The sequence below is a fragment of the Pangasianodon hypophthalmus genome, chromosome 2 (assembly GCF_027358585.1).
Source record: "Pangasianodon hypophthalmus isolate fPanHyp1 chromosome 2, fPanHyp1.pri, whole genome shotgun sequence".
NCBI classification, from domain to species: domain Eukaryota; kingdom Metazoa; phylum Chordata; class Actinopteri; order Siluriformes; family Pangasiidae; genus Pangasianodon; species Pangasianodon hypophthalmus.
This window is the reverse complement of record NC_069711.1, coordinates 8,993,737-9,020,057: the sequence shown is the minus strand read 5'-3', so window position 1 is coordinate 9,020,057 and position 26,321 is coordinate 8,993,737. Positions and strand designations below refer to the sequence as shown.

The following is a 26,321-nucleotide window of genomic DNA, read 5'->3' as shown; positions in this document are numbered from 1 at the left end:
GGATATGACTATGATTCATCCATGTATGCACTCATAAAATTTGGTTAGAAATCATTTATCATTAATGACAGTTTGGCAGAGCTGATGCTAATTGACTGCAATTTAGCCTTTGTCTCCACATTTCTGAAATGCTTGAAATGTTAACCATTCATATTTATTTGAGAACAGTATTTGTTTTGTAACATAACACTACTTACATATGTAACTGTGGTTAACACCAAGGGTGGTGTGAAGCACCTTTTAATACCTCTTTGTGCACACACATACCAAGAGCTTGCAACCAAGTCATGATGCAGTATTTGCTATAAATACCACTATCATATAGCCATCATTCCCTAGAGCCTTCTCACCAAACCAAAAAAGAACCCTAGGAGTTATCCACCAGTTACATGCATATTTATTGTTCTACTTCACCTCTGTGTTCCCCTGAAAGGTGCTAAGAGATGACTGCCCTACTCACACCACTGGGAGGTGGGATGCTAAACTTTAGACCACTACATAAGAGCCATGGGGAGGAGACAGTCCGCACAGAGTGGCTTGTAAAAGTAGGGACTCCAGCCCGGTAAGGTGATGATGTCCATTGGGCCAGCCTCTGCTTAGACAAGGGAGCCGGATGGCCACCTGCCAGTCCAAATAACTACACAGGGTGTGTACTGAGCACAGCCAGCTTGTGCAGACAGACTCACCCTCACTGAAGACTACACATCAATTGACTGATGGACAAAGTTGGGTGATATGACATTGGGCAGAAATCTAGAAACCCAGAGTTTTCCGGCCACCACTGCATGCAGGATGAGCTAACTGCCAGAGCATGTCACTCCTCAATACTCTTGGCTGGTGATCAATAGCAGAAAGACAGTTTCACACACATTCTGCCTGAGGCACCAGATCCACAGACACAGGCGACCTTGCTGTGGGTACAATGTCTGACCATTGACTGGGACAGCAGATCTGCTCATGGAAGGAGCTGCCAGGGTGTTTTATCAACAAAGAAAGCAACAAGGAACCAAGGTCATGGTAGAGATGTGGCTGTGTTTTGGCACTGCTCTGGTTGTACAAATATTAGACATATGATTTTTTTTTTTTTGACTGATTCATGGTAGAGATGTTGCTGTGTTAGTCATTCCTCTGGTAGTACAGATGCAGACTCCAATTGACCTTTCATTCACCCCTTATGTGGGCCAGAAACCTGAGGGGTACATGACATGTAATGCTTGGTGTTGTATGGTGCCCATACCCAGAAGGGGCTACCAGGGTACTAGTAACCTTGATCTGGTAGTACCTACCAAAAATGTGAGGTGATGCCCAGCTTGCAGCTGAACAAATCTCCTGTAAGCCCTTACAGTCTTATTCTAGCGTTATGATTCCACAAGATATTGTGAAAGCTTTTGAATAGAAATTTACCCATATGAGTTGGAGTCCAAGCAACGAAAAGCCTTTTGCAGGAGCAGGGCTTGTAAGACAGTAGCCTTAAATAAATGCCCTCTATGGGCTCAAAAGGCTATTGCAATAATGCTTCCAGCACCAAGGAGAGGTCCCATGTAGGGGTAAGCTGCCTAGTGACTGGTAAGGGACATTGGGCTCCCTTCATGCATTCTGTGGGCAAGGCGGTGCTGATCCAATGCTGCATTGTTGAAGCCAGTGTAGTATGCATAAAGGCCTGCTGGGTAGACCTTAATGTTGGAGAAGGATTTAACATTTTACATAAAGTCTTGTAAAAAAGCATAGTATGTCAGACACAGAGCACTGAGTAGACAGCTCTATGTATAATAGCAGCACCCATGTCTGAGCACAGAGGGAAGAATTATCTATGCCAGGCATAGTGCTTTGGGCCATTGGGTGGCTATTAGAATCAATGTTAGCCCCCTGCTCCCTCACCCTGGCTTGGGTGGGCCACCCACCTGGGAGCTGCTATAGCTTGTCGAGCTTGTATGTGCTTGAAGATGGTGGGGCTGATATTATAGGCAGAGAGTTCATGCTCTCAGCAGAGGCAATGAGCGAATCCCTTGCTGTAATGAGAGCAATGCAGGTTGGTGTGCAGACTCGGGACTGCTGGATCTAAGAGAACTTCAGTGCTAAGGCTTTAGATTGCATGATGCTAAGAAAGCTCTCTAGCTGTGACAGACAGGTCGGTACTTTTGGCAGCCGGTGAACAATGCAGCAAAGCTAAGCGAGTAGTCTGAAATTTCTTGTTAAGTTAGCAAGTATGGGTGGTTAGCAGGCTAAGCAAAATTGACAGACTGACAATATTTATTTGACAATCATGTGCGATGGAAGCTGACCAAAAGAGGATGTGTACTCTTATAGACATGAGTAAAAGGCAAGCAAATTTGGTCAAGCGATAAGAGTATAGTGTTGAGCTCGAAAGAAGCAAATGTTTTCTGAGAAGAGGGAGGAAATGTTTTCTGTGAAGAGAATGTGATCTGCAAAAAAGGGATTAATTTCTTCAACCCCGCAAACCCACCAATCTTGGAAGTGTGGGCGTGAAGAAAACAAGAGCACAAGGCTGGGGTCACGTCTTCCTGGAAACTGGTTATTGTTACTCATTCAGGACACCCTGAATAGCAGTTTGTACATACACTTAGTGGCCAATTTATTAGGAAATTGATGCTGTATAGCAGGGGTCTTCAATTTTATCCGCAAAGGGCTGGTTTGGCTGCAGGCTTTTATTCCAGCCAAAAAGGAAGCATAACTTGATAGTTGATTGGACACAAAGATTAACTGATTAAACAAGTGGAATCTGGTGTGACTCCTTCTTGGTTGGAACAAAAGCCTGCAGCCACACCAGCCCTTTGTGGATATGATTGAAAACCCCTGCTGTATAGGATTCACGCTGTTCAAATTCTTACACTAGCATCTGCATGTTGCAGCAGAAATCAAGATTCATCAGACCAGATAATGTTTTTTCAATCTTCAACTGTTCAGTTTCATTGAGCCTGTGCCCACTGTAGCCTCAGATTCCTGTTCTTTGCTGACAGGAGTAGAACCTGATGTGGTCTTCTGCTGTTGTGGCCCATCCACCTCAAGGTTCATCACGCTGTTCATTCTGAGATGTTTTTCTGCTCAGTGTGGTTGTAAAGAGTGGTTATTTGAGTTATCATAGACTTCCTGTCAGCTTGAACCATTCTGGCCATTCTCCTCTGATCTCTCTCATCAACAAGGCATTTCTACCCACAGAACTGCTGCTCGCTTTTATTTTTCGCACCATTCAGTGTAACTTTAGAGACTGTTATGTGTGAAATCGGCAGTTTCTGAAATACTCAAATCAGCCTATCTGGCACCAACAACCATGCCATGGTCAAAGTCACTGAGATCACATTTTCCCCCATTCTGATGTTTGATGTGAACATTTACTGAAACTCTTGACCTGTACCTGAATGATTTTATGAATTGCACTGCTGCCACATGATTGGGTGATTGGACAATTGCTCGATTGAGCAGGTGTACAGGTGATCCAATAAACTGGTTGGTGAGTGTACAAACATACTGTATTTTTGCAGTTGTTTAACAGGAACTGTCTGTGGAGTTTTCTTGTTTTTATAGTTTCATCTTACCTCCTAAAAACTTACTGGTAGGTACATTGGTGACTCTACACTACCCCTGGGTGTATGTGGATGTGTGTGCATGGTGCCCTGTGATGGACTGGTGTCCTATCTGGTATATGTTCCTGACTTGCACCCGGTGCTCCTGGGATAGGAGCCGGTGACCCTGACCAGGAAAAAGCAGTTACTAAAGACAAGGTTAGCCGTTCACTGAATCGGTACCTCCACATCACTTTTGTGGAGAGACCAACTGTCCCCACAAGGTTGGGAATATCTGACCCCTGCTGAAAAAAAAAAACAATAGAAACCATCACAGAAATTCTGATAGTTTCCACTACAAATCCATCCATCCATCCTCTGTACTGCTTATTATACACAGGGTTGCAGGGGAGTCTGGAGCCTATCCCAGGTGACTCAGGGCACAGACTAACAAACTAAAACTATCGAGTCACTGTATGCGAAAAGTAACTGCAACTGTAACTTACTGGTAATCAAGCTCTCTCTCTCACACACACACACACAAGGACCTTCCACTGGCAAAATTGTTTAGTTAATGCTGTGCCTACACCTAGGACAGGGTACCTACCCATCACAGGGCACAGGCACACACTTTGGAGATGCCAATCAGCTTATGATGCATGTCTTTGGACTGGGGGAGGAAACCCCCAAACCATGGGGAGAACATGCAAACAGGGCAGAGGCAGGAATCAAACCCCCAACCCCAGAGGTAGAAGGCAAACATGCTAACCACTAAGCCACTGTGTGGCTCCCATTACAAACTGTCAGCTGTTAACCAATAAAAACAAATACAATTCCCATTAAAACCATTACAAATTCTATGAGGGTTTCTATTGTTTTTTTGTTTTTTTTTTCAGCAGGGACAGTTTGACAGATATCATAGAGACATTTGGCTGCTCCCCATGAGGAAAACCCCTCTTTTTTGACAAACACTGCAACTTTAATGATAGATAGATAGATAGATAGATAGATAGATAGCATTAACTAGGTGCATTAAATAATTATGCCAGTGGAAGGTCCTTAGACCTATAGTAAAGAAACTTGTGTGTGTGTGAGAGAGAGAGAGAGAGAGAGAGAGAGAGAGAGAGCTTGATTACCAGTAAGTTACAGATGCAGTTACTTTTCGCGTACAGTGACTCATTAGTTTTAGTTTATTAGTCATGTTAGTATTAGTCGGTTTTGCTTTGTCAAAGTAGGAAACGGACAAAAATTACGCCGTGAAGTACCGGATCAGGGCAATGTGTCAAATCAACCAATCAAATCAGGCCAAATGCAAAGGCATTCAAGTCAGCTTTGACTAAAGTGTATTTGTATTGCCATGATCTCACTATACACACGTTATAGTGAAGCTCCAGGTTGAGGACTGGCTGAAGACGGGGGAAATGGGAGGTGTTTCTCTTTGACGTGTAGCTCTGTTCATAGCCAGGTATCAGATACTCTTAGTGCCATACACGTGTGATATTACAGCGACTTCATGGAGAACAAGAACAAGCGGTAGACCTCCATCAGCGGTAAATCAACATCTCATATAATTATATAATTACAAATATAATACTGGTGACTGGTCGTGTTAGAAACACCCATATACATATCTGCTAGTTTCCTCCACTGTCAATGGAGGTTTCCATTTAAACAGACTTGTAGGTTACAGTTTTACATACTTTGTGTGTGCGCATGTGTGTGTGTGCGTGTGTGTGTGTGTGTGCAGTAAAATGATAAAGAGCACTGTATGGTAATGTGAGATAATGTCAGTATTTTCTTCCTCTAAATATCAATACTGTTTTGTATTACTATGTTACCAAGGCAACGTTTCCTCCGTTTTACGACCGTCAACCACAGTTTTCGGCAGGAGGACAGGTAGAAGTAATAACAATGAATAATTTACTTATCAAAAATACATGTTAAATCAAAATTGTGTTTATCAAAATAAAAGAGAATTTAAAAACATAATTTTTTTTATCAGAGTATTTGCTAACAATGTCACTTCTTATGCAGTTTAACAGTAATTTTGTCATATAAATGATTAATATGGTTAATGTTCAGTGAAAATCATAATGTTCTATCAAAATTGCAGGTTTCATTTTGGTTTCATTTTTAACCAATTATTTTTGTTGTTGTTGTTGTTTGTCAACCCTCATCCAGCTGGTTACAAATGAACACAGTGAGTGAATTCAACACTTACGTGTTAACTGAACAGTGGATTTCACAATGCACCTATATATGCTGTTTATATAGAATTAAAAGTGCATATAAATTCCAGTTATTTAAAAAATGCATATATGGCACAAGGTTATGTAATGGAAAACTTGTTTTAATCACATTTCACTGATGTCAGTGTGAAGAACCTAATATAGGCTAATAACAAATAAATTCAATGACACAGTTACCACATTATTTGCACCCATGAAAGAAGTAGGACTCCTTCTCAGTCTAAATGCCAATTTAACTCCTGGGCATGTGGGATTGAGATGTTCACAGAGTGTAATAGGTTCCTTGTCATACACAAGTCAGGTCAGGTGTTTGACAGGATTTTTTTTTCCATGACTGTGGTGGGCAGAATGATGGACAGGTCTAATTAAGAAATGTTAGAGTGGGTTAGGATGCCACTTATCCTTATTCACTTCCTACTGATTTGGACATAAGTTTGTATTTCAGTGGTTATGAAGATCCTCCTATGTTCTTAAGTCTTTTGTCATCTATTCAACCTAATGTAATTGCATCCACTTACACCTCATCAGAACAGAGTGTGTGTGGAGTCTATGTGAGGTCTGGCCAGGATGGAAGAAGAGATAAGTGTAGCAACAGCTGAACCGGCTGCTACACCATCAACTGAAGCTCCAGAGGCACCTCGCCGAGGCAGAGGCAGACCACGCAAACCAAAACAGGTACTATGACATCCCATAAACACCCCTGACACTGAACGGTTTTAAACACTGAACTGAAAATCATTGGTTCTTTCAGGAGCCTGTTGAACCTCCTGCTCCCAAAAGGCCAAGGGGAAGACCCAAAGGGAGTAAGAATAAGGCCAACCGTAGTACACCCAAAGTAAGAGAGACTGAATCATTCTTCTAAATCATTCTACTAAAATGCTGTCAGTAAGGTGAGCTGTTTGTATATGTTTTTTCCCCCTCATCTTTTTCTCTTTCAAAGGAACCACCAAAGGAAAAGAGACCTCGAGGCCGACCAAGGAAATGGGTCAGCATCACATACTCACACATAACTGAAAAAAAATCACACTATGATAACCATAATAACAGTGCAATTCAATTATTACACTTTTAAAAAAATATTTAAATGTAGTATCTTACAACTTCACCCCAGCATTACACAACCTATAACCCTGCACTGGTAGTGCAATTTTTAGGACTATGAGTATGAGTATACTCCACATTTTAAAAAATATAAAATATGTATAAACTTCACAGTACAGTTATTTTACATGCTCTTTCTAATTTACAGCCTCAAAAAGCAGTGCAGCAAAAAGAGCAAGAGGTGAGAGATATATTCATAACGACACATCATTTCAACTTCAATGAAACATAAATTTGCTTTGTTAGGGCACCAACTGATATGAACAGTGAGTTACTAATGGCTCCTCGCATACTGAAATCCTGTTATGAGTTGAAAGTGTTCAAAAACTCCCCTTTTACTCATAGGCATACATGCAGAAGACTACAACAGGAGTTGAATGAGTCAGTAGCTTTAAGGGAAACTGAGCATTTTGTTTCCTGTTCCCAACTGTCGCAACTCTCAGTGTCACTGAGACATATGGTTCCTTCTCACGCACACACAAATGTATCTTTGCTTTTTCCTACTCTTAGCTTGAGGAAGAAGAGGACCAGCCACACCTGCCATCACCACACAAGAACGCCTAGGCTCTGAGCCGCCAGTGTGTGCAATAGGCTGCATTTAGACAGTTATATCCAGCGTTCTCATGTAGGTGTGTTATCAATCACTTGACAAAAAAATACATGGAGCCTGTCCTTGCCAATTCCCAAAGCACTAATATCAGAAAAACAGAACATTCCCCCTAATAATTAGATACCAAAAACCACTTAGTGAATGGTGAACAACTCTGAGTTGAGCACTGTGGATTGTATATACTCTTAGGTTTTGATTACATATCTTCTAAACTGCATCAAGTAATACCAGACTTGGACTTATTTAAACATTTGTGAAACAGATACAGCTATATATGCACATGACAATATGATCTACCAAAAAGTGATTCGGATTGCAAACTGGATTTGGGTGTCCCATCCATCTGTCTAAATGTAGCCATAGACCGGCACTTACATCAGATTTTTCTACACCTCAGACTTGACAGAAAACAACATCTAACAGGTGCTTTCAGTATGAATTGAAAAACACTTTTACTTACAGCCATCATAGTCTTATAGTACAGTATATATGATATGGTACTGAATGAGTCACTACTATACCATTTCATTTTATCGGTACAACACCAGCTATTTTATTTTTCAGCTGTTATTTGTCTACATTTACATGCAATCATTTGGTTGACACTTTTATCCAAACGAGTTACAATTGAGATGGGATACAACTGATTGGTTGACGATTAAGGGTCTTGCTTAAAGACCCAAGCACACAGCTTGGACAGAAACTGTCATGGTGTATTTCTCCTAAGATCAGTCCCTGACATTTATAACAATTTTTTTTATTTCAATGTTTACACTTGAGTGTCTAGCTGTACTTGAAAATGTGTCAAACCTAGTGAATTTTACTATTTGAAAAAAAAAGTCTTTTTTGTTTACAATATCAGATAGATTACTAGATCATTTTCTGCTGTGTGACTGTGTAAACTTGACACAGTCTGTCAAAAGCAGAGATAAAGTTTGAAACTAAAAAAGAAAAAAAAAGTTACAGGGAGAAAAAGTGTTTACCACTTAAGTACTGTTTTCATTTTTTTCAGTGAATGAAATGTTGTGCAGTTTAATGATGCAGTAAACAATTGTCAGAATGCCTCAGTAGTTAAATACATAATCCTCTTTATTCTCTCTTTAATGTCTATTTCTCTAATTGGTCAGTCTCTAGAATACTACACTTTATTGCGCTTTTCAATTTTTTTCCTCCACTTTGGTGTGCTTTTTGAATGACAAGCATTTTTTTAAGAAAAAAAAATCTTGATAACTGTACTGATTTTTTTATTGGCATTGTTTATATACAATACTTATAATGTCTTATTTCTGTGTCATGAATCCTCCATGTTGTTACATTCGTTCATCTTCAGTAATCCCTTTATCCTGGTCAGGGTTGCGGCAGATCCTGAGGATCACCAGGCATGTCCATGTTGTTACATGAATTAATACTGGAATTGTATGATGTCTGGTCTGCTAAATACAAGATACCTTCATACACTGTTTAGTGAATTTACATTTTTATATTGCATACATTGGTTTAAAAAGGTGATACCTCATAAAGATAGCTAAGGTAAATGTTCAGCAAGAGGGATTAGACCATTCAGAACTTGAGATTTTATGCTTTGCCTCAGTTTTATACGTCATCTCATTAGTTCTATAGTTTCTACTGCCAGTGTTGAAAGCGTATGCATCAGAAGGATGATTTTTATGATCCATTGCCTTATTTCTCTTTAATCACACACCTCAGTTAACAGGAGAAGTGCATACTTTTGCCTGTGTTAATCTGCTGTTGAGTCAATTGATGTTTTTACATCTTCACTGAATGAAACGTTTAAAAGGGTAATGCCTCATGAATACTGCCAAACCGTGACTTATTTTTATTTACCTCAATTTTATGCATTTTAATAGTTCTCGTTTCTCAAATAGTGAATAATGGAGCCTTAAAACAAGTGTATGCCTTGTATTGTGTTGACCACGTCATGATTTTAAAAAATATGAATATCCCAGTAAACCATGCAGTTGTGACTTTATAAAACATTTCAGTAAATTCAATAAAAAACGATCAAACATTCATTTTTTCACAGTTTTTTGCTTTTATTTATGGTCATGTTCACACACGTTACAAATTTTCTTTAATGCTGCTGGTTTTGGAGAGTGTGGAATGCTGCCACAGACAATTACTCCATAGTAGCACACACACACACACACACACACACACAGAGAGAGAGAGAGTACTTATATAGACATACATGACATATAATGACTTTTCTCTCTGCCTCACTAGAGAGAAATTTCAAAAAAGTTAATCTGTTTGAAACAATAATCATTACACGCTTTATTGTGCAAGGAAGCAAGCAAACACAGCACCCACACTCTGGAGTAAGAGAAGGAAGGAAGCACATTTCAGGGCAAGTGCACAAAAATCTACTAGAAACACAAAGAGAATGCCCCATAATTTCTATTCATTTTGAATAACTTGGTTTGAAGACAAAAGTTGCTTTGTAATGGTAGTACATAACTACATACACAGCATTGTTTGTTAAACTATCATGTTAGTACTCTTAGAGGCTCTTTAATTTTTCTTTTTCATTCACCCTGTTTTAAATAGAGCCATGAACTGACATTACGGTTACTTTGAAATTCATCAAGGCCTGCTTCAGTAGCACTGACGCAGTTTCGCAGAAGCTTTTGAGGAAACTGAGTTCTGTAGAAAACTTCAGATCTCAGTTGTGATTCTTTTCAGGTTAAAATAACCTGTCTCCCTTTGTCATACCTGTTGTCTTTGAGATCCTACATAGAATATAAATCACCTCTCTCTTTCTATAAATACAGTTAAAAATTGTGTATTTAGGCTTTGGGTAAGGCTGTGGCAAAATAACTTTTTTAAAAAATGTTTTTACATTGTAGAACACCTGATGCTAACAGGAGAGATGATGCTAACAGGAGAGAAATAAGAAGTAAAGGTTCAAGAAGCTGTAGTTTGAGCTATGGCAGTGGTAGAGAAAATGTGCATCAAATTCCCAACCACTTCTACTATGTTTTTATGCACTTGAAGAAAGAATGTCCCCTAACTGTAAAGAAAAGGAGCCTTACAATTTCCCAGCTTTAGTGAGAAGACTTCATGGTTAATCACAAAACCACTATCCATCACCTGTACTTCTAAAACTTGTACCTAGGAACTGCTGTTGTAACCATAAAAAAACTGTCCTGTGCTTATTCCATGAATATTATTCACAATATGCTTATGTTTACCATCCTTTCAACATACATAGTATTGATTTTATAATGTACAGTTGAAGAACAATAATGATTTATAATCCCACTATCCGGCATCACGCAGAAGACTCTGGTTCCTCTCAAGGTTTCTTCCTCATGTTGTCTCAGGGAGTTTTCCTTTCCACTGTCACCTCATTAATCTACACCTTTATTTATGTAGCACTGTTTTGCTACAATGTCTACTGTTAAAAGAGCTAGACAAATAAACACAAACTAATTTGAATTTATCAGAAACAAGGTTAAGAATAATAAAATGAATACGAGTAACTGGAGCCTTTTAACTGTGTGATGCAGTGATGTGTGTACATGTGGTATCTAAAAATGCATGCTATTACTATTCATGAACAAAGATTAAAAGCAACTACTATGAAATTTCTTTAATAAACACTTCTAAAAATGCACATCTAGACATATACTGTATATATCCGTGACTATGATGGATTAAACCCGGTCTGAAACAATCCATTTAAAAGGGATCATTAGAAATGAAATTAAATAAGCTTTTATATAAAATGCACAGAAATGCCATTTCCTTTTTTTTAATACAGCGAATGCAACCTAATCTTACCAGTCTCCTAGAGATCATTTGAAACTTCCCTTATAGTCTACAGACATTTGCTAAATCAATGTCTGATTCCAGTCTAGTGTGAAAATATGAAGCTGGAAAATTCCCGTTGTCTACATGATGTCCCTGGAGATTTCTGAAATCTTCATTTATGCTGCAGGAGTGATGTCATACATTTATGGCATCAGCAACGTCCGTAAAGACCAGTCGACTCGCCACTTGAGCGCCACCCTGACCTGATGTCAGCGTCTGAGAATGAGACAGAAGACAGTAAAGCCTTTCACTGTTACACAAAGTAATCTTAGTGTGAAAGAAATGACAGGGTCAGGATCTAAGGATCACTGTAAAGAAATTCACACTGCCATTCATCAATTAAAGAAGTGCAAGAATAAATGGGAAAGAGATAGCAAGTTCCAATCCAGATGATGTCACAGCACGGTTGTAGCCAGGAGTCCATGAGGGTATACGCTCACTGGTCACTTTATTAGGAACACCTGTACACCTCCACATTTATGCAGTTATCCAATCAGCCAATCATGTGGCAGCAGCACAATGCAAAAAAATCATGCAGATACAGGTCAAGAGCTTCAGTTAATGTTCACATCAAACATCAGAATGGGGAAAAACTGACTTTGATCGTGGCATGGTTGGTGCCAGATGAGCTTGTTTTGAGTTTACACAGAGAGCACACTTTTTCTTCATTCTGATGTTTGATGTGAACATTAACTGAAGCTCTTGATCTGTATCTGCATGATTTTTTTGCATGGCACTGCTGCCACATGATTGACACATGATTGACTGCATGAATGTGCGGGTTCACTGGTGTTCCTAATAAAGTGGATGGTGAATGTAAATGGTGTTGCTCTCAAGGTGGGAATGATGTCCCTTCTACCTTTTCAGTTCACTAGTTCACTCCCCTTTCATTGACACTAGTCAATTAATGTTGTCTGTGAGTTTGTATATAGTACAGCTGTAATACAAATACATTATTCGCATTGAACAGATAACGTGCTCTAAATGAATACAAATACAGATATGAATAGGAGGAGCACACTTCACTGTTTATTTTAGAAAACTTGTCAGAAAGCATTACTTTTTGAGATCCCACAGGATGAAACAAAAAGGCACAAGATCACTAGGTTTTTACTTTCATGCGGAGCATTGCTTTCACACGGACAAGGTTGCCAGATCTCAGCAAAATTTCCATTACATATACATCTCAAATCTAGCCCAAAAAGTTCAGGGTCTGGATAAGGGAGACTTGTTTTTTTTTTTACAATATATCTTAAAACAGAAGCTGTTCTATACATCATAGATACTGTATACTATCTGTACTTTCCCTTTGTTTGCCTAGTCTATGTTTATGGAAATTGGACTTTTCCACCAGCAACTTTGCTCCAAAACAAGCCCAATGTAGTGGCAACTAGTTTGCTCCAGTAGACCTAAACACTTCCTTGCTGAGCTCCATATAAAATAAAACCATATTTCTACCATATTTCTGTACAATCAAAAAATGTGCTTTTATTTATAGAGTCACTGTTCTATATGCTGGGGTCTTCATAAATAATCATTTAAATAATTAAAAAAATATATTAACTTTTAAATTCATTGCATGTTTCACTGTTCTTAAATGACTGTTCTTAAACATTATTTACAGAAAATCTTCCTGGAAAATCATAGACATTAAAACAAAATGCTGCTTAAAGGATCCCATTTAGATTAGCAGCAGCGCTGTATCCCAGTTTTGTTTCCAGATTCTGACAACGAATTTTTGTGATCTTTCTGGAATGTAACAAATCAGAAAACTGAAGTAAATCTAACAAAAATATTAGTTGACTATTGTCATAAACAACAGCTCCCTGATTAGGGAAAGACATTGTTTAGAAATATAGTTCATTTGCTTACAGTCTAGACCATGCTCACTTAAATCTGAAAACAGATTAAGATACAAACCGATACAGATAGTGGCATTGCATTACAGTGTGCAGAGTGTGCAGAGAAGTGTGCAGAGAAGTGTGCAGAGAAGAGGGCAGAGAAGAGGGCAGTTTTTGGCATGCTTTCCTCCAAGCACTTTCTATTGTTTCTATTGCCTTCAGATGAGCTATAAATGCACTAATCTAAAACTAATCCTAAAACCTAATCCTAATGTTCACTCTATCTATAATCCTGAGATCGTTTTAAACGCTGTACTCTAATACTGCTTTGACTCCCTCTATTCTTAAGACGTGCTATAAAAAGACCATGTAGTAACACAGTCAGGTCTGAAGGTCCACTACTTCAGCTGAGGCCAAAAGTTTACATACACCTGGGCTAAGGATATTCAATCTCAGATTTTCACATCTCCACACATTTATGTTAACATACATTTCTTTGGCAGGTCACTGACTTGTCCATAGCAGAGGTAAACAACTGGTTAGAGACTGATTTATTTCAGCTTAAATTCAATATATCAGAATTCCAGTGGGTCAAAAGTTTACATACACCAAGCTGATGGTCACTTTAAACAGTCTTGAAGGTTCCAGAAATTGAGTCTGGTTCGTCACAAGATTTCTTCCTCATGCCGTTTTTCCTTGCCTCTGGCTTGCTAATAAACTAGAGATAAATTTATAAACTTAATATTTATAACCTGGAATGTATACATTTTTGTAAAGCTGCTTTGTGACAATGTCCATTGTTATAAGTGAAATTAAATTGAACTGAATTGATGTAATGACTTTTAGAATCTTCTGATTGGCCGACTGTCATAACTAGGAGTTAATTAGGAGCGCACCTGAGACTGTAAAAGGGTCTACCTTCAGAGACAGTGTATTTTTGCCCTTGATAGAGGGGTGAAATAGAAAATAGAAATTCCAAGCAACTCAGCCAAGACTTCAGGGAAAAAAAAAAGTGGCCGGTTCCTCCTTAGGAGCAATTTAAAAAAAAAAAAAAAAGGTACCACAAGCATCAGTACATAGAATTGTACGCAAATATAAAAATCTCGAGATCACAAAGACACTGCATTGTTCAGGAAGGAGGCACAAATAAACTACCAGGGAAGAACTGTGGTCCGAAAGGTTTAACTGAATTCCAAGAGGAATGAAAGAGGAAGGAATGCAAGGAAGAAGCCCCTACTCCAAAACTGGCATTAAAAAGCCAGACTGAAGTTTGCAGGTCATCACAGTCCTTTTGGAGGAGTGTTCTCTGGTCAGGTAAAACAAAAATTGAACAGTTTGGCCATAGTGATGAGCCCTATGTATGGAAGAAAAAGTGTGAGGCTTTTAAACCGAAGAACACCATCCGAAGTGTGAAGCATGGGGTTGGCAGCATCATACTGTAGGGGGGTTTCGCTGGAAAAGGGACTGGTGCATGTCAGAAAATACATGGCATCATAAGGAAGAAAGATTTTCTAGAAATACTGAAGCAACACCCCAAGACATCAGCCAGAAAGTTAAAACTTGGCCGCAACTGGGTGTTCCTGAGCATACCTCCAAAGATGTAACTAAATGTAACTTAAAGATAGCAGAGTGAAAGTACTGCAGTGGCCATCACACCAGTTCTGTCAGAAGAAGTGAGCAAAAATTCCAGCAAAGTATTGTGAGAAGCTTGTGGAAGGCTACCCCAAGCATTTGCAATTAAAAGGCAATGCTAACAAATGCTTCCCAATTAAAAATGTGATATAGTAAATTAAAGCTTAAATAAATCTGTCTCTTAGCTATTATTTTGAAATGACCTCTTATGTAAATAAAGTAGATATCTATGTACTAACTTGTATACACAAGACATATATGGTGACATGAAATGTTTAAAACAAAATTGAGTTTGAATGTCTTTTGCTAGCAAACTTTTGGCCTTAACCATGAGAACTGTTTTATAAGTTATCAAAAATAATACAGACAATTCAATTATACTCACTTTGGAATTTGGTCCTGCTGGGCTGCCGTCTCGGCCGTGGTCCAGAAGTTCCTGTTCCAGGTCGTCCTGCTCCTCGGCTGGGTCAAAGTTATACATGGGCATCAGCTGGTGCCTTAGCTTCTCCAGTCTGCACCGAGAAGATTTTATCAGTGAAATGTTTGTCACATCTTGCAAAATACTAAAAATACTGAAGTAGTCCAGTGATCCAGTGATTTCTCACCTTTTCTTTTTCCTTATATACAGCATCTGTGAACAGAAACATAGGTAGAGTAGAACTTAAAGACTGTTCTGTATATACGTAGTACTTTATTAGTATTCAGAAATACCTCTGACCAAGAACTAACTAAACTCAGAAAGCATGGTGAAAATAGGTTACATACTATAAGCATTGTTGTCCTAATTAAATGCTTTTTTTCCCACTAAAGTACTAGAAGCAATCTTAACTAGAGCATTAAGGAATGTTCATACAGTTTGGCAGTTACAGAACAACACTCAACTCGACTACAAGCATCCAAAGATTTAGCAATCTGGCTGTATTACCCAGACAAACATAACAACCTCACCACGACAACAGCCAACCCAACAATGCTGATTATGCCAAAGGGCATGAGGACCATGCCCATGCCAGCACCATCCACTGATGCCATGGGGAGCCGCGTGGAGTTGAAGCCTGTCTCATTTGCTGGTACAGTGACAGTGGAGAAGGTGGCTCTATACGTAGCATTATCCTGTTCTGTCCTGCTCTCCACTGAACTGATGAGGACAGGGCTGGAAAGAGTTGAGACAAGTGTACGGACAGAGACTGGAGTATACTCTAAGGATGGACTGAAGAAATTAGGTTTGACAGTTGTCAGAGACATGGCCCTGGGATAGAGGAGCTGGTGGTGATGGAGATGGTTGTTTGGGTCACTCCTCAGCCATTACATTCATCATCCTGCAAAACATCAAGTTCATCAAATAATAAAATATCACACTTTCTGGCTTCCACTCAATTTCATTCAGTGTAGCCATCTTTGCATTTTGAGCAAACAACATCTTCAGAGCAAAATCCTAGGGATAAAAGATCAAGAACTATTTCAGTTCTCATTCGTGTTCGACTGGATTGAAGATGTTAATTCAGCCCTCCAAATTTTACACTTTTTTAACAGCTCACTAAGAAAGCCTCAGATTCGAGATTGTCCAATAAAGTGAGAATCGAAAACATTTTTATTACCTCAAATTCAGTACTAAAGTATAATAATCAATACAACCATGCAGAACAATTTGCTTGAATTAATACTATTTCAGTATTAATGAAAAAATCTCAGTGAACAGACTGTACCCATTCCTTGATATTTGGCATAGTCAGTAAGTCTGTGGTGTTTGTGTGTGTGTGCACGCGCACTCTAAAAACACTCTGTGGTCATGGATGCTTGAGAATGTGTGATAGCGCTGGCAAGAGCAGAGCTTCCTTCCACATCACAGCCGTTAGGATGTGTGTGTGGACGCGGGGGTTGGATGCTGGGGCAGGAAAGAGGTTTGAGGCTTAAAATAGAGAAGTGGAGATGCTGTAGACATGAGACCAGGTTTGGTGTGAATGAAGGTTAGAATCTCTCTAACCGCATGCTGCTTTTCCTGCTTTTCATTCACATCTTCTGCTAAATCCTGTGACGCATACACTCCTCAAAGTATTAAGCATTGAGTTTTATTTTCCTCAGAGAGTATTTACTGAGAATGCTTGAATAAATACAGGCTAAATCATGAAAACATTATATGCTTAATACTTAATTCATTCATATGGCTTTTAATTATATTTGGTTTGCAGCAGCTGAATTTGACACAATGTAATTCAACATGTCCCAATAAATAAATAAATAAATAAATAAATAAATATCCCAGTTAGCCTTTACATTTGAGCCTTCATTGGCAATCATTTATACTACTATAATGACAAAATGTCTTACCAGAATATATTTGGTTATGAATTAGGTTCTGCTTTGAGTTATAGTTCCAATTACAACTGAGTTACAGTGTACATTAGCATTAGAATTAGACTTAAAGAGAATAATAGTTGAGGTGTGATTTTGTATTAGGATTCTGATTAAGTTTGTGTTTGGGGTAGATTTACACTTGTATTTACACTACAAGACTGAGATTTAATGTATAAGGCTTTATCTTGCCTTCTTTATATGGCAAAAGTTTGTGCTATAAATATGGCAAGAATATGAATATACGCTGAATACTTAATATGAAAGAGGTTTTACACCAACACTTTTGACCTTTACTGAGGAAACCTTTATTGCTAAATATTATAAAATCACAGATAGGCAGACCAAACCTTGAAATTTCTAGGCTTAACATCAACTTAACATCTGGCTTAACCCCAGGGTTTGACTAGGATAGTAATACAAGTAAGCATGTGTGTGTGTAGGGACATCAAGTTGGACTGACTGATCAGTGACACGGCGTTACAATTGGTGTGTGTGTGCTTTCACCTCTCTGCATCGTTAACTTCCCCTTGTCCCCCTCCCTGTGGCAGCTGGGCAGCAGTGGGCGTTGTGACAGGATGTGGGTATAAGGTGGGGGTGAGAAAGAGTGCCAGCGCCAGCGTGATGCTGTACCCAGGAAAGACAGTACGCAGAAACAAGGCCCATGAAAGGAACGAGTGTTTCGTAAGACAACATAGATATGCCTGCACCTAGCCTCTGTGTCTGTTTTTCTCTCGCAGTCTTGTTTTCTCTCATGAAAGCTTTTTCTCTTTCTCTTATCTTTCTCTGGTTAAACAGAGCTGTGAGTGTGGAGGGTAACTGCCAGCGTTACATGGTACACACTAACATCAAACAAACTCCCACATATTTAAATATCATCTTGAGTAAAATTAATACTAATGCCTTTTCTGGGTAAAAGACAGTACTATTTAGCAATCTAAAGGGGTCTTCGGTTTGTTTTATCGGTGGGAACGCTACAACAGGGGGTTGAAAACGAGAACTGATAACCATCCAAAAGACACTTGAGGAACCTTTTTTTTTTTCCCTAAGAGTGTACACTTCTGTGATTCCACAGTGAACTCCATAGTGTTGTAACGTTTCCCTGACACCACTATTCTATAAGAGGGAGTTTAACAGTGTTGGAGTTAACACTGAGTCATTTACTGTATGTAAGTGTTTTAGGTGCTTGAGCAATGATATTTGATTTATGAATATAACTCTGCACATCTTGCTGGTGTTTAGCCTGTGGCTAACCTCAGGGAGAACATTTGGGTACACTGGGCCACAAAACATTTGGAAACTAACTCAAGTCAAATCTAACTGTTTGGACCAATGGTTCTCAGTTTGTGGCTCAACATGCAATTAAAAACAATTATTATTTAAAATAATATTCCCATTCACTGACGATCTGATTTTCAAATTCATACTGTAGATAGTATATAAAGGGACGTGTTTTGCCAATGAAACTAGGGCTGCACAATATATAGAAATTATCAAAATATCGCAAATGTAATTATCGCAAAATGCATATCGCAAAGGCTTGCAATAACCGAATGATTTTAATACTTCAAAAAGTTACGAAAAGTCCAAGTTTTAGGGTGACGCAGATAGCAGAGAATGCTTTCATTTCCTCAAAAGAACAGGAAAATGTATGTTGGTTATGTCATTATATAAATATATAAATATATATATATATATAATTTAAATTGATTTTAAACACTCATAGCACTAACATATGGCATATCGCATTATTTTACAAGTTATCGCATATCACACTTGTCTTCAATATTGTGCAGCCCTAAATGAAACACACACAAACCGAAAATCTTCATTATGCAGTCACAGACTGCAGACAACATGGATTTGATTTCCTCCCGACAGCATCAAGTATCCCAATGATGTGAAGATTGTGTTAAACTATATGTACTACAATATTATACTACACTACACTACACTATACTGTAGTATACTATACTATACTATACTATACAGGTACTAAGGGGCAGCATAGTGATGCAGTGTGTAGTTTTGCTGCCTCACAGCCCCAGGGACCCTGGTTCGATTCTTAACTGTGCACTTTTGCATGTTCTCCCTGTGTCCTCATGAGTTTCCTCCAGGTTCTCCCGTTTCATCCCCAGGTCCTAAAAACATGTCGGTAGGTGGACTAGCTATGCTGAATTGCTCACCGGTGTGAATGAGTGTGTGAATGTGTTTGTGCATGGTGTCCTGTGATGGACTGACATCCCAGCCAGGGTGCTCTCCCATCTCCACCGCGACCCTTACCTAGATATAGCGTTTACTGAAGATGAACGAATAAACACTGAAGACTAACTAATGCACACCAGTAATGTAGTGATTAATGCATGTATGTTGCTTATGGCCACAGTTGTGGACCAGTTAACAACACGTTTAACATGCAGTGTGTTTGCATCCCATGTAACATTTCTTGGTGCAGTGCAGTTAACTTTTTAAATTTAAACTTCTTTCACCGACATGTTTGTCTATTTTCACATTGGTTTAGAGTTTCCTACGATACCCTTAATGCTATTCAACTGGCTGCTGATAGTGGTGCCAGTAGGATTTATGGTGCATTCGACTTACCTCAGAAGTGGGAAGTCAGAACATAATTATATCATTTTCAACCTCTGTGCATTCAAGCTACAAAGTATGATAAGTGATGTATATTTACCTCCTCAACACAGGGTGCTGTATAATCAAAAGCTAATATGTCTGTATGCTGATTGATAATCCTATTTATTATGTATGACTAGTAAGTACATAGTATATACAGCATAACTCATTTAAAGGCAAGACGTGCTACTTTGTTTAGGCTGATGCTGAGTTTTGTTTAGCCATGTTGAGTTGATGTCACTTGCTGAACTCAGGGTTGAGGCGACCCGAGTTCCGAGGTGAGGGGCTGTTTTCTTTGGTTTGTACTAGCCAGAAGTCTGAGTTGCAAGCGTTAGACAAAAGCAACGTTAGCCCTTGCTTCATCTCTACTTAAAGGGAGAAATGCAGCCATGCTTTAGTTCTTTAGTTTGTACAACTCTCTCAACTCCTCATCTGTACACTTTGCTCAAACAGATCAGGTTCCAAAGCTTCAACTTTCATGCTAATATCATCCTCGATCAACATCATCGTGCATATCATCTCATACTGTAGATCGCTATCTAGACGAGCAACTCTGTTGTGTTGTTGCCTTCAAGTCCTCAGAAGTTCATACGTACGAGTTCAGAGGTGGTAATTACGAAACGGTGTGTGTTCAAGTGATTTTGGATGATGCGAAAAAAACTTCTTTTGTTTTTGTTTATTTTTTGTATCATCAACAAGTTTCTTTTGCCTTAGAAAAGAATGAACTGAACAGTATATCAGAACATACATAATTATTTAAGAGATAATTATGTATGTTCTGATATACTGTTCAGTTCATTCTTATTACCTTCTGCTGTAGTTACGTTGGCAGCCGCCACTGACTTTTTGTTATCGACACGCCCCCTACTCGGAAAGTCGGGGCTCATAGAAAAATAGGAGTTGAGCAGTAATTACGACACCGTGGTGGCATTAATATTCATTTACTTCACAATTACAGTATTTCAAACAGGCAGTATAACTTGGCACAACTATTTCTATGTTGGATTTCTCATTAATATGACATTGAACATTGATGAAAAAGGAGAGTGAGAAAAGAAGCTCTCGCTCTTTTGTTTTAGGAGATAACAGTGACCGGTATCTGACTGTCGTCCCTAATTTTCTGATATCGTTGAAATATTTTTGTAACTAGCACTGTCCCCCCGGTGACGTCAGCACAGCAGACAACCCCTAACTTCTCACAGGAAGAACAAAAATACAGCACGAACCAACAAAGTAGCACCAGAATACTTCAGCACATCTAAATGAAATATTTAAATACATACATATTTAATGTGTGTGGAGTTTTCCTTTAACTGTGACATTCCTACACTCTGCTTACTCTCATTCCTTTATTTGGTGTGTGTGTGTGTGTGTGTGTGTGTGTGTAGATGAACTTGGGTTTCTGTCTGTGTGGACTTTTGCATGTTCTCCCTCTCTCCTCATGACTTTCCTCCAGGTTCTCCAGTTTCATCTCCAGTCCCAAAAGGTTTGTGCTCATAAGCACATCTAAATAAAATATTAAATACATACATATTTAATGTGTGTGGAGTTTTCCTTTAACAGTGACATTCCTTTTTTGGTGTGTGTGTGTATGTGTGTGTATGTGTATGTGTATATGTATGTGTGTATGTATGTATGTATATATATATGTATGTGTGTGTGTATGTGTGTTTATATATGTATAAGTGCGTGTGCGTGTGTGTGTACATGAACCCCGATGATGATGATGCTTAATGAAGAACATGTGAAGCTGCCAGCCAATCACAGCTGCCGGGCCTGCTGAAGCGTCTCACCCCGACCAATCAGCGATAAGCTCAGGACAAAGACAGTCACGCAAACGCAGCGTCTAAATGTATCAGTCATATGACACTCGTCTGGCAGCTAATACATCAGTGCTAAGATGGCACAGCCATTATAAATGGACAAGAGTTTTATATTACAAGCACACACTCACCTTATCATAAAGAACAGCACCCAGGGTTGATTATATGACAACACAGCGCTGAAAGTAAGAAAAAGTGGACTGTCTTCTGTCTCCGTTACACCTCAACAAGGAAAAAAGTGCTCAGCAAAGCTATAAAAATTAAATACAAAACAGCTTTTGAACAGAACCTGTCGTCTTGTTCCTAATTTTCCTTTACTCAACACTGCCTAATACTTCTCTCTTCCCATTCCTCTATATTCCTGAATAAACATAGGCCGTTATATGGATGCTACAAACCTTGACAACAGGCTACGTCTGAAAACGTATACTAGCACTCTACGAAGTATGTCAAACTAGTGCGCTACCTATGCTGACATACTGTTTTCACATACTGTGTAGTATGTTAGTATGCGGTTTGAGCGTTAGCTGATAGTCCCGCCCATTACCAGCGTCTTTATGCGTTGCCATTGGTCAGCTGCAGAATGATGCGAGGTCATGATTGGTTCCAGCACACATCCGTCACTGGAACAGGGATGAGATTTCACGGCTAAGCTCCCCATGTGCCATGACCGTAGTGGAAGTGGGTTTCAGGGATATTAACCCCTTATTGGCCATTTTGTCAAACTGTCAAGTTGTCAATGAACCACATTTTTCTCATTCATAGAATTTCCCCCTCTTTTTTGGAATGTTTTGTTTATATCATATTCTGGGTGAAAAAAGTGTTGCACATATTGTAACTGTACAATGAGGTTAGATATCAGTAATGGTGTTGTTATATAATTCTTTAATTCAAACAAATTTTTGGTGAGATCTTCCAGGGATGTGCATTTGCATTTCTCTGTTCATCCACATGCTTCTCCAATTTCAGTCTCAGGTCATCTTGAAAGAGTCTCCAGTCATCATGGCAACAAATTCTGGAAAATGTAATAAATATATATTTAGAGGGATATATTTCCACGCTATGGCTTTTCAGTATAGCAGTTATCTGTTATTGAGACTAATAATTAAAGAAACCATGGTGGTATTAAGAAATCTGGTTTTGGTTATGGTCTAGAGGAGTTCCCTAAGTTCCCAACCCTGGTCGGGGAGCGCACCCTGCCCTGCACATTTTAGTGATTTCCCTGCTCCCAACACAACTGATTTAACTAATCAGCTAAGTAACAGCTCTTTCTGAGTTATAGTAGGACTCTTAGACTAAGGACAGCACTAAAATGTGCAGGACAAGGGGTACTCCAGGACCAGGGCTGGAAATGTGTTATGTAAAACAAATAACAGAGAAGTTTTATTGGAATGTAAAACAAATCAATTTTTGTATAGAAGGTCTTTTCACCTTCGTAATCAATTGTTCCATCTCCATCTTTGTCAGCCTCCTTCATCATCTGTTCTGCCTCTTCTTCATTGAGAGGTTCACCGGCATTCATCAACACATACCTGCATACAGTTATGTGGGAGTTCATACTAAATTAGGATAAATTTTAAGCATCTTAAAGGCTTCAAGATAACTGGTACAGTACATGTAACCTAATAAAACATGCTCTTATTTGCATTTACTGTATATGCTACATAGTATACCCTTGATGTTGAAATAGTAGACAAAAACATACTAATCCTTACAGGCTGTTTTGTCAGATACAGTCCTTATTGTATAAAAAGTGATATTAGCTAGAACCTGGAGTAGTATTTTTTACAGTAGTTGTGAAAAGATTTACACTACTGTCATATTGAATAAGATGGGTCATTAATTTACTTGAGTGTATTCCAGTCAATGTAGCCCTTAGCCTCCTTATCAAACACTTTAAAGGCAGCTCGAAGCTCAGCGTCTTGGTTTTTAGCTCTCTCGTGGTAAAGAGCCATAAGACCCAGAAACCTGTCACAGTTAAAGGTGCCTTTGCCTGTAAAAGTGAAAATGGTAGTATTTACAAAACAATCAAATGAACCAGAATTACAGCATTAAAACACACTTTCTGCACATTTTCATGTTAAGTTAGAATATTATTTGCGTTGAAAGTAAAAAAAAAAGGCAAATAAATGATCCCCAGAGACTTCCACTGCACAGAATAAGACTGAAAGTTGTTTTTAAAGATTAATGAAGCAATACCATATTCCAAAAGTTGTGCTGTTATTTCTGTTTTATGTGAAAATCTATTTTGAGAATCTGGAACTAGTGATGTGCTGCATAGACCAGATATTTAAATCACTATTACCTAGAAGCACATTGCATACCACTGAATTTTTTTTTTGTGTGGAAAAAAATAGGAAAGTAATATTACAACTGAGAAAGTCAAAAATCTGCTCAGATGATACAAAAAGAGGTTGGAGGCAGTTATAAAGACAAAGGGTGGGATACAAGTTATACAAGAATATTTAGATCGCATCCAGAGGGGACTTTTTGTCCATTTCTGTCACCTGTGATGATGAATCTGTGAAACATAACACAATAAAAGTGTTCTTGTTATATAACAAATTTCTTTGTCATGGGTATGCAAACTATCTAATTTATAGATAATGTCCCCTCTCTCTAAGGTATAGGAGCAAAAGTAAATTAAGCTAGCATAGAATCTTTTTTGACATGTATCATGCTTATAGCTCAGAGGAAATCAGTCCCAGAACTGGCTCAAGTCTAGCAGAGTTCAATCAGCTCCCTTCTCAAAAACACCCTGATCCCTACTCTAAAGATGATTACTGACTACATACTCATACAAAATACTCATTCCTAATTTACACAATGACTCACAAACAAGATTTTATTGAACTGTTGTTAATCCTTTGATTGTATATGACCATGTTAACCTTTACCGGATGCTTACTATCGAGACATGTCATTTTTGTGCTGTATCTTTTTAGGTTTTTAAAATTATTTTTATATTGTAGCAAGCTTTTCACAAAATAAAAAAAAGAAAAAGAAATAAAAATCTCTAAAACTGAGACAACCCAAGTCTTCATCTTTTCCTTAGCCTGTAGATGGCGTTCATTTGCTTTTTTAAAGGCAGGCTGGAGTGAATTGGTCACCCACATGTGGTGAAATCTTAAATCTCAGCACTCATCCCATATAATCCTCTTATACTTCCCTGTTTACAAAACTCCACTTGAAGAGTGCTCAAATTAACTGGCTGAAATCTAAAGCCAAGCCTCAGATACACACACACACATACACACACACACACATATATATATATATATATATATATATATATATATATATATATATACAGTACTGTGCAAAAGTCTTAGGAACATGCAAAGAAATGCTGTAGAGCAAAGATGAGTTCAAAAATAATGAAATTAAAAAATAAAAAAATATATAAAGAGCAGTAAACAGTAAAAATTGAAACAAAATCAATATTTGGTGTGATGACCTTTTGCTTTAAAAAAAAAAAATACTCTCAGGTACAATTTGTGCAGATTTATATGGAAATTAGCTGTAAGTTTTACTGAACATCTTGCAGAACCAGCTACAGTTCAATAAATTTATTTCATTGAATTTAATTGAATTTTGACAAATTTGACAAGTGATATGCCAGAAAAGTTTTAGTAAAAAGTTGCTCTGTAGTTAAGCAAAACTAGGGTGAGAAATAGCATAGAGTCAGTGGTTCCAGTTTACTGTTAAACTCACCGTCTTTATCCACATCTTTGGCCATTTGACTCAGTTCCCTCTTTGTCGGGTTGATTCCCATCAAACTCATCAGCCTCTCCAGCTCTTGTGTCTTCACATCCCCATTCCCCTCCTCGTCGAACATTTCAAAAACGCCTTTATACTCTGTGATCTGCTCTGGAGTCAGTTTGCTTGCCTTAAATGAGAACATTTTCTGTACATATGCATATCTGGTTTACCAGTTTCATTATTTATTACACACAAGACACACATATGTGGTACGTAATAAACCAGTGACTCTAGCGAGGGTATATGGCAAAGAATCCAATACACTGAAGAAATTTTCATGAAAAAAGAAATACAAAATAAAATTACAATAATTACAATATACTCAAGAACAGAAATTTCACAGGTGTTCACCACAAATATCATATAGCTATACAACATAATGTAAAAATCTTAAATTTTAGGCATAATATAAGGATATAATAATAGAATATTATAGAATGTAGGGTATAATAATAAAAATACTTACCATTTTGTTTGGATCGAAGACTGGTAGCTTCTGTGTTTGCTGGACTAGTGATGGAGTCTTAAAACTGGTAGGCACTGTTATATTAAATTGTCCCATGAGATTTTTACACACACCATAAATGGTATCTAAAAAATACTTCAGAGAGCATCTGCCCTGTCCGCATTAGGAGTAACACACCCAAGTACTTTCGAGTATAAATTCACAGACTAAATTATGCTTAATCCTGATTATGTATTGGTAACAAAGAGGTCTTTAGTTTTCGAGGCGATTTGTGTTAGAAGTAATTTGATTAGTTGAACTATCAGAATAAGGCTGGGTAAATCTCTGTCCCTCTTTGGGAATTGGTAACTTTTCATCTATGTCAGTCTCAGCAGGTGCTTTAGGCTGCTCTCTCCCAAGCCAATGTTGGCTAGGCAGCATACCAAATAAAGGGATAAATGAATCATTAGGTTTCTATTTCCAGTTCATACCAACTGTGGCCATCATTACAAAGATTATT

At 38.3% G+C, this 26,321-nt stretch overlaps 3 protein-coding genes across 6 annotated transcripts; 1 reads left to right on the top strand and 2 right to left on the bottom strand.

The window, feature by feature from the left end:
- The first annotated feature begins 97 nt into the window (after positions 1 to 97).
- Positions 98 to 9,514, top strand: si:ch211-161c3.6 (high mobility group AT-hook 2b). Of its 4 annotated transcripts, XM_026912527.3 has the most exons (8): positions 98 to 5,071; positions 5,364 to 5,417; positions 5,703 to 5,721; positions 6,299 to 6,445; positions 6,522 to 6,605; positions 6,711 to 6,755; positions 7,020 to 7,052; positions 7,382 to 9,514. In XM_026912527.3, exons 4-8 carry the CDS (start codon positions 6,338 to 6,340, stop codon positions 7,433 to 7,435), a joined length of 324 nt encoding a protein of 107 aa, XP_026768328.1. In that variant the 5' UTR covers positions 98 to 5,071; positions 5,364 to 5,417; positions 5,703 to 5,721; positions 6,299 to 6,337; the 3' UTR covers positions 7,436 to 9,514. The 4 variants fall into 4 exon arrangements, with proteins under 4 accessions (XP_026768328.1, XP_053082968.1, XP_053082971.1 ...); XM_053226993.1 differs by having other exon boundaries at positions 98 to 5,417; XM_053226996.1 differs by having other exon boundaries at positions 98 to 5,721.
- Positions 9,515 to 9,571: 57 nt separating this feature from the next.
- Positions 9,572 to 22,375, bottom strand: si:ch211-161c3.5 (uncharacterized protein C3orf18). Its single transcript, XM_026926274.3, has 5 exons — positions 21,726 to 22,375; positions 15,737 to 16,107; positions 15,394 to 15,419; positions 15,174 to 15,300; positions 9,572 to 11,531 (listed from the first exon to the last, which is right to left on the bottom strand). The coding sequence occupies exons 2-5, from the start codon at positions 16,031 to 16,033 to the stop codon at positions 11,451 to 11,453; spliced, it is 531 nt and encodes a 176-aa protein (XP_026782075.1). The 5' UTR covers positions 16,034 to 16,107; positions 21,726 to 22,375; the 3' UTR covers positions 9,572 to 11,450.
- An 84-nt stretch (positions 22,376 to 22,459) lies between these two features.
- LOC113535004 (calglandulin) lies at positions 22,460 to 25,954 on the bottom strand. Its single transcript, XM_026928057.3, has 5 exons — positions 25,823 to 25,954; positions 25,309 to 25,483; positions 23,443 to 23,587; positions 23,026 to 23,126; positions 22,460 to 22,609 (listed from the first exon to the last, which is right to left on the bottom strand). Exons 1-5 carry the CDS (start codon positions 25,916 to 25,918, stop codon positions 22,566 to 22,568), a joined length of 561 nt encoding a protein of 186 aa, XP_026783858.2. The 5' UTR covers positions 25,919 to 25,954; the 3' UTR covers positions 22,460 to 22,565.
- Positions 25,955 to 26,321: the final 367 nt, after the last annotated feature.

Coding starts and splice junctions, on each gene's coding strand:
- si:ch211-161c3.6 (XM_026912527.3), top strand. CDS start 6,338: ATGGAAGAAGAGATAAGTGTAGCAACAGCTGAACCGGCTGCTACACCA. Junction 6,446..6,521: donor GACCACGCAAACCAAAACAG/GTACTATGACAT, acceptor TGGTTCTTTCAG/GAGCCTGTTGAACCTCCTGC. Junction 6,606..6,710: donor CCAACCGTAGTACACCCAAA/GTAAGAGAGACT, acceptor TCTCTTTCAAAG/GAACCACCAAAGGAAAAGAG.
- si:ch211-161c3.5 (XM_026926274.3), bottom strand. CDS start 16,033: ATGTCTCTGACAACTGTCAAACCTAATTTCTTCAGTCCATCCTTAGAG. Junction 15,301..15,393: donor TATATAAGGAAAAAGAAAAG/GTGAGAAATCAC, acceptor TTCTCGGTGCAG/ACTGGAGAAGCTAAGGCACC. Junction 11,532..15,173: donor CAGCAGGACCAAATTCCAAA/GTGAGTATAATT, acceptor TCTCATTCTCAG/ACGCTGACATCAGGTCAGGG.
- LOC113535004 (XM_026928057.3), bottom strand. CDS start 25,918: ATGGGACAATTTAATATAACAGTGCCTACCAGTTTTAAGACTCCATCA. Junction 23,127..23,442: donor ATTGACTGGAATACACTCAA/GTAAATTAATGA, acceptor AACTGTATGCAG/GTATGTGTTGATGAATGCCG. Junction 22,610..23,025: donor TGGAACAATTGATTACGAAG/GTGAAAAGACCT, acceptor TACATTTTCCAG/AATTTGTTGCCATGATGACT.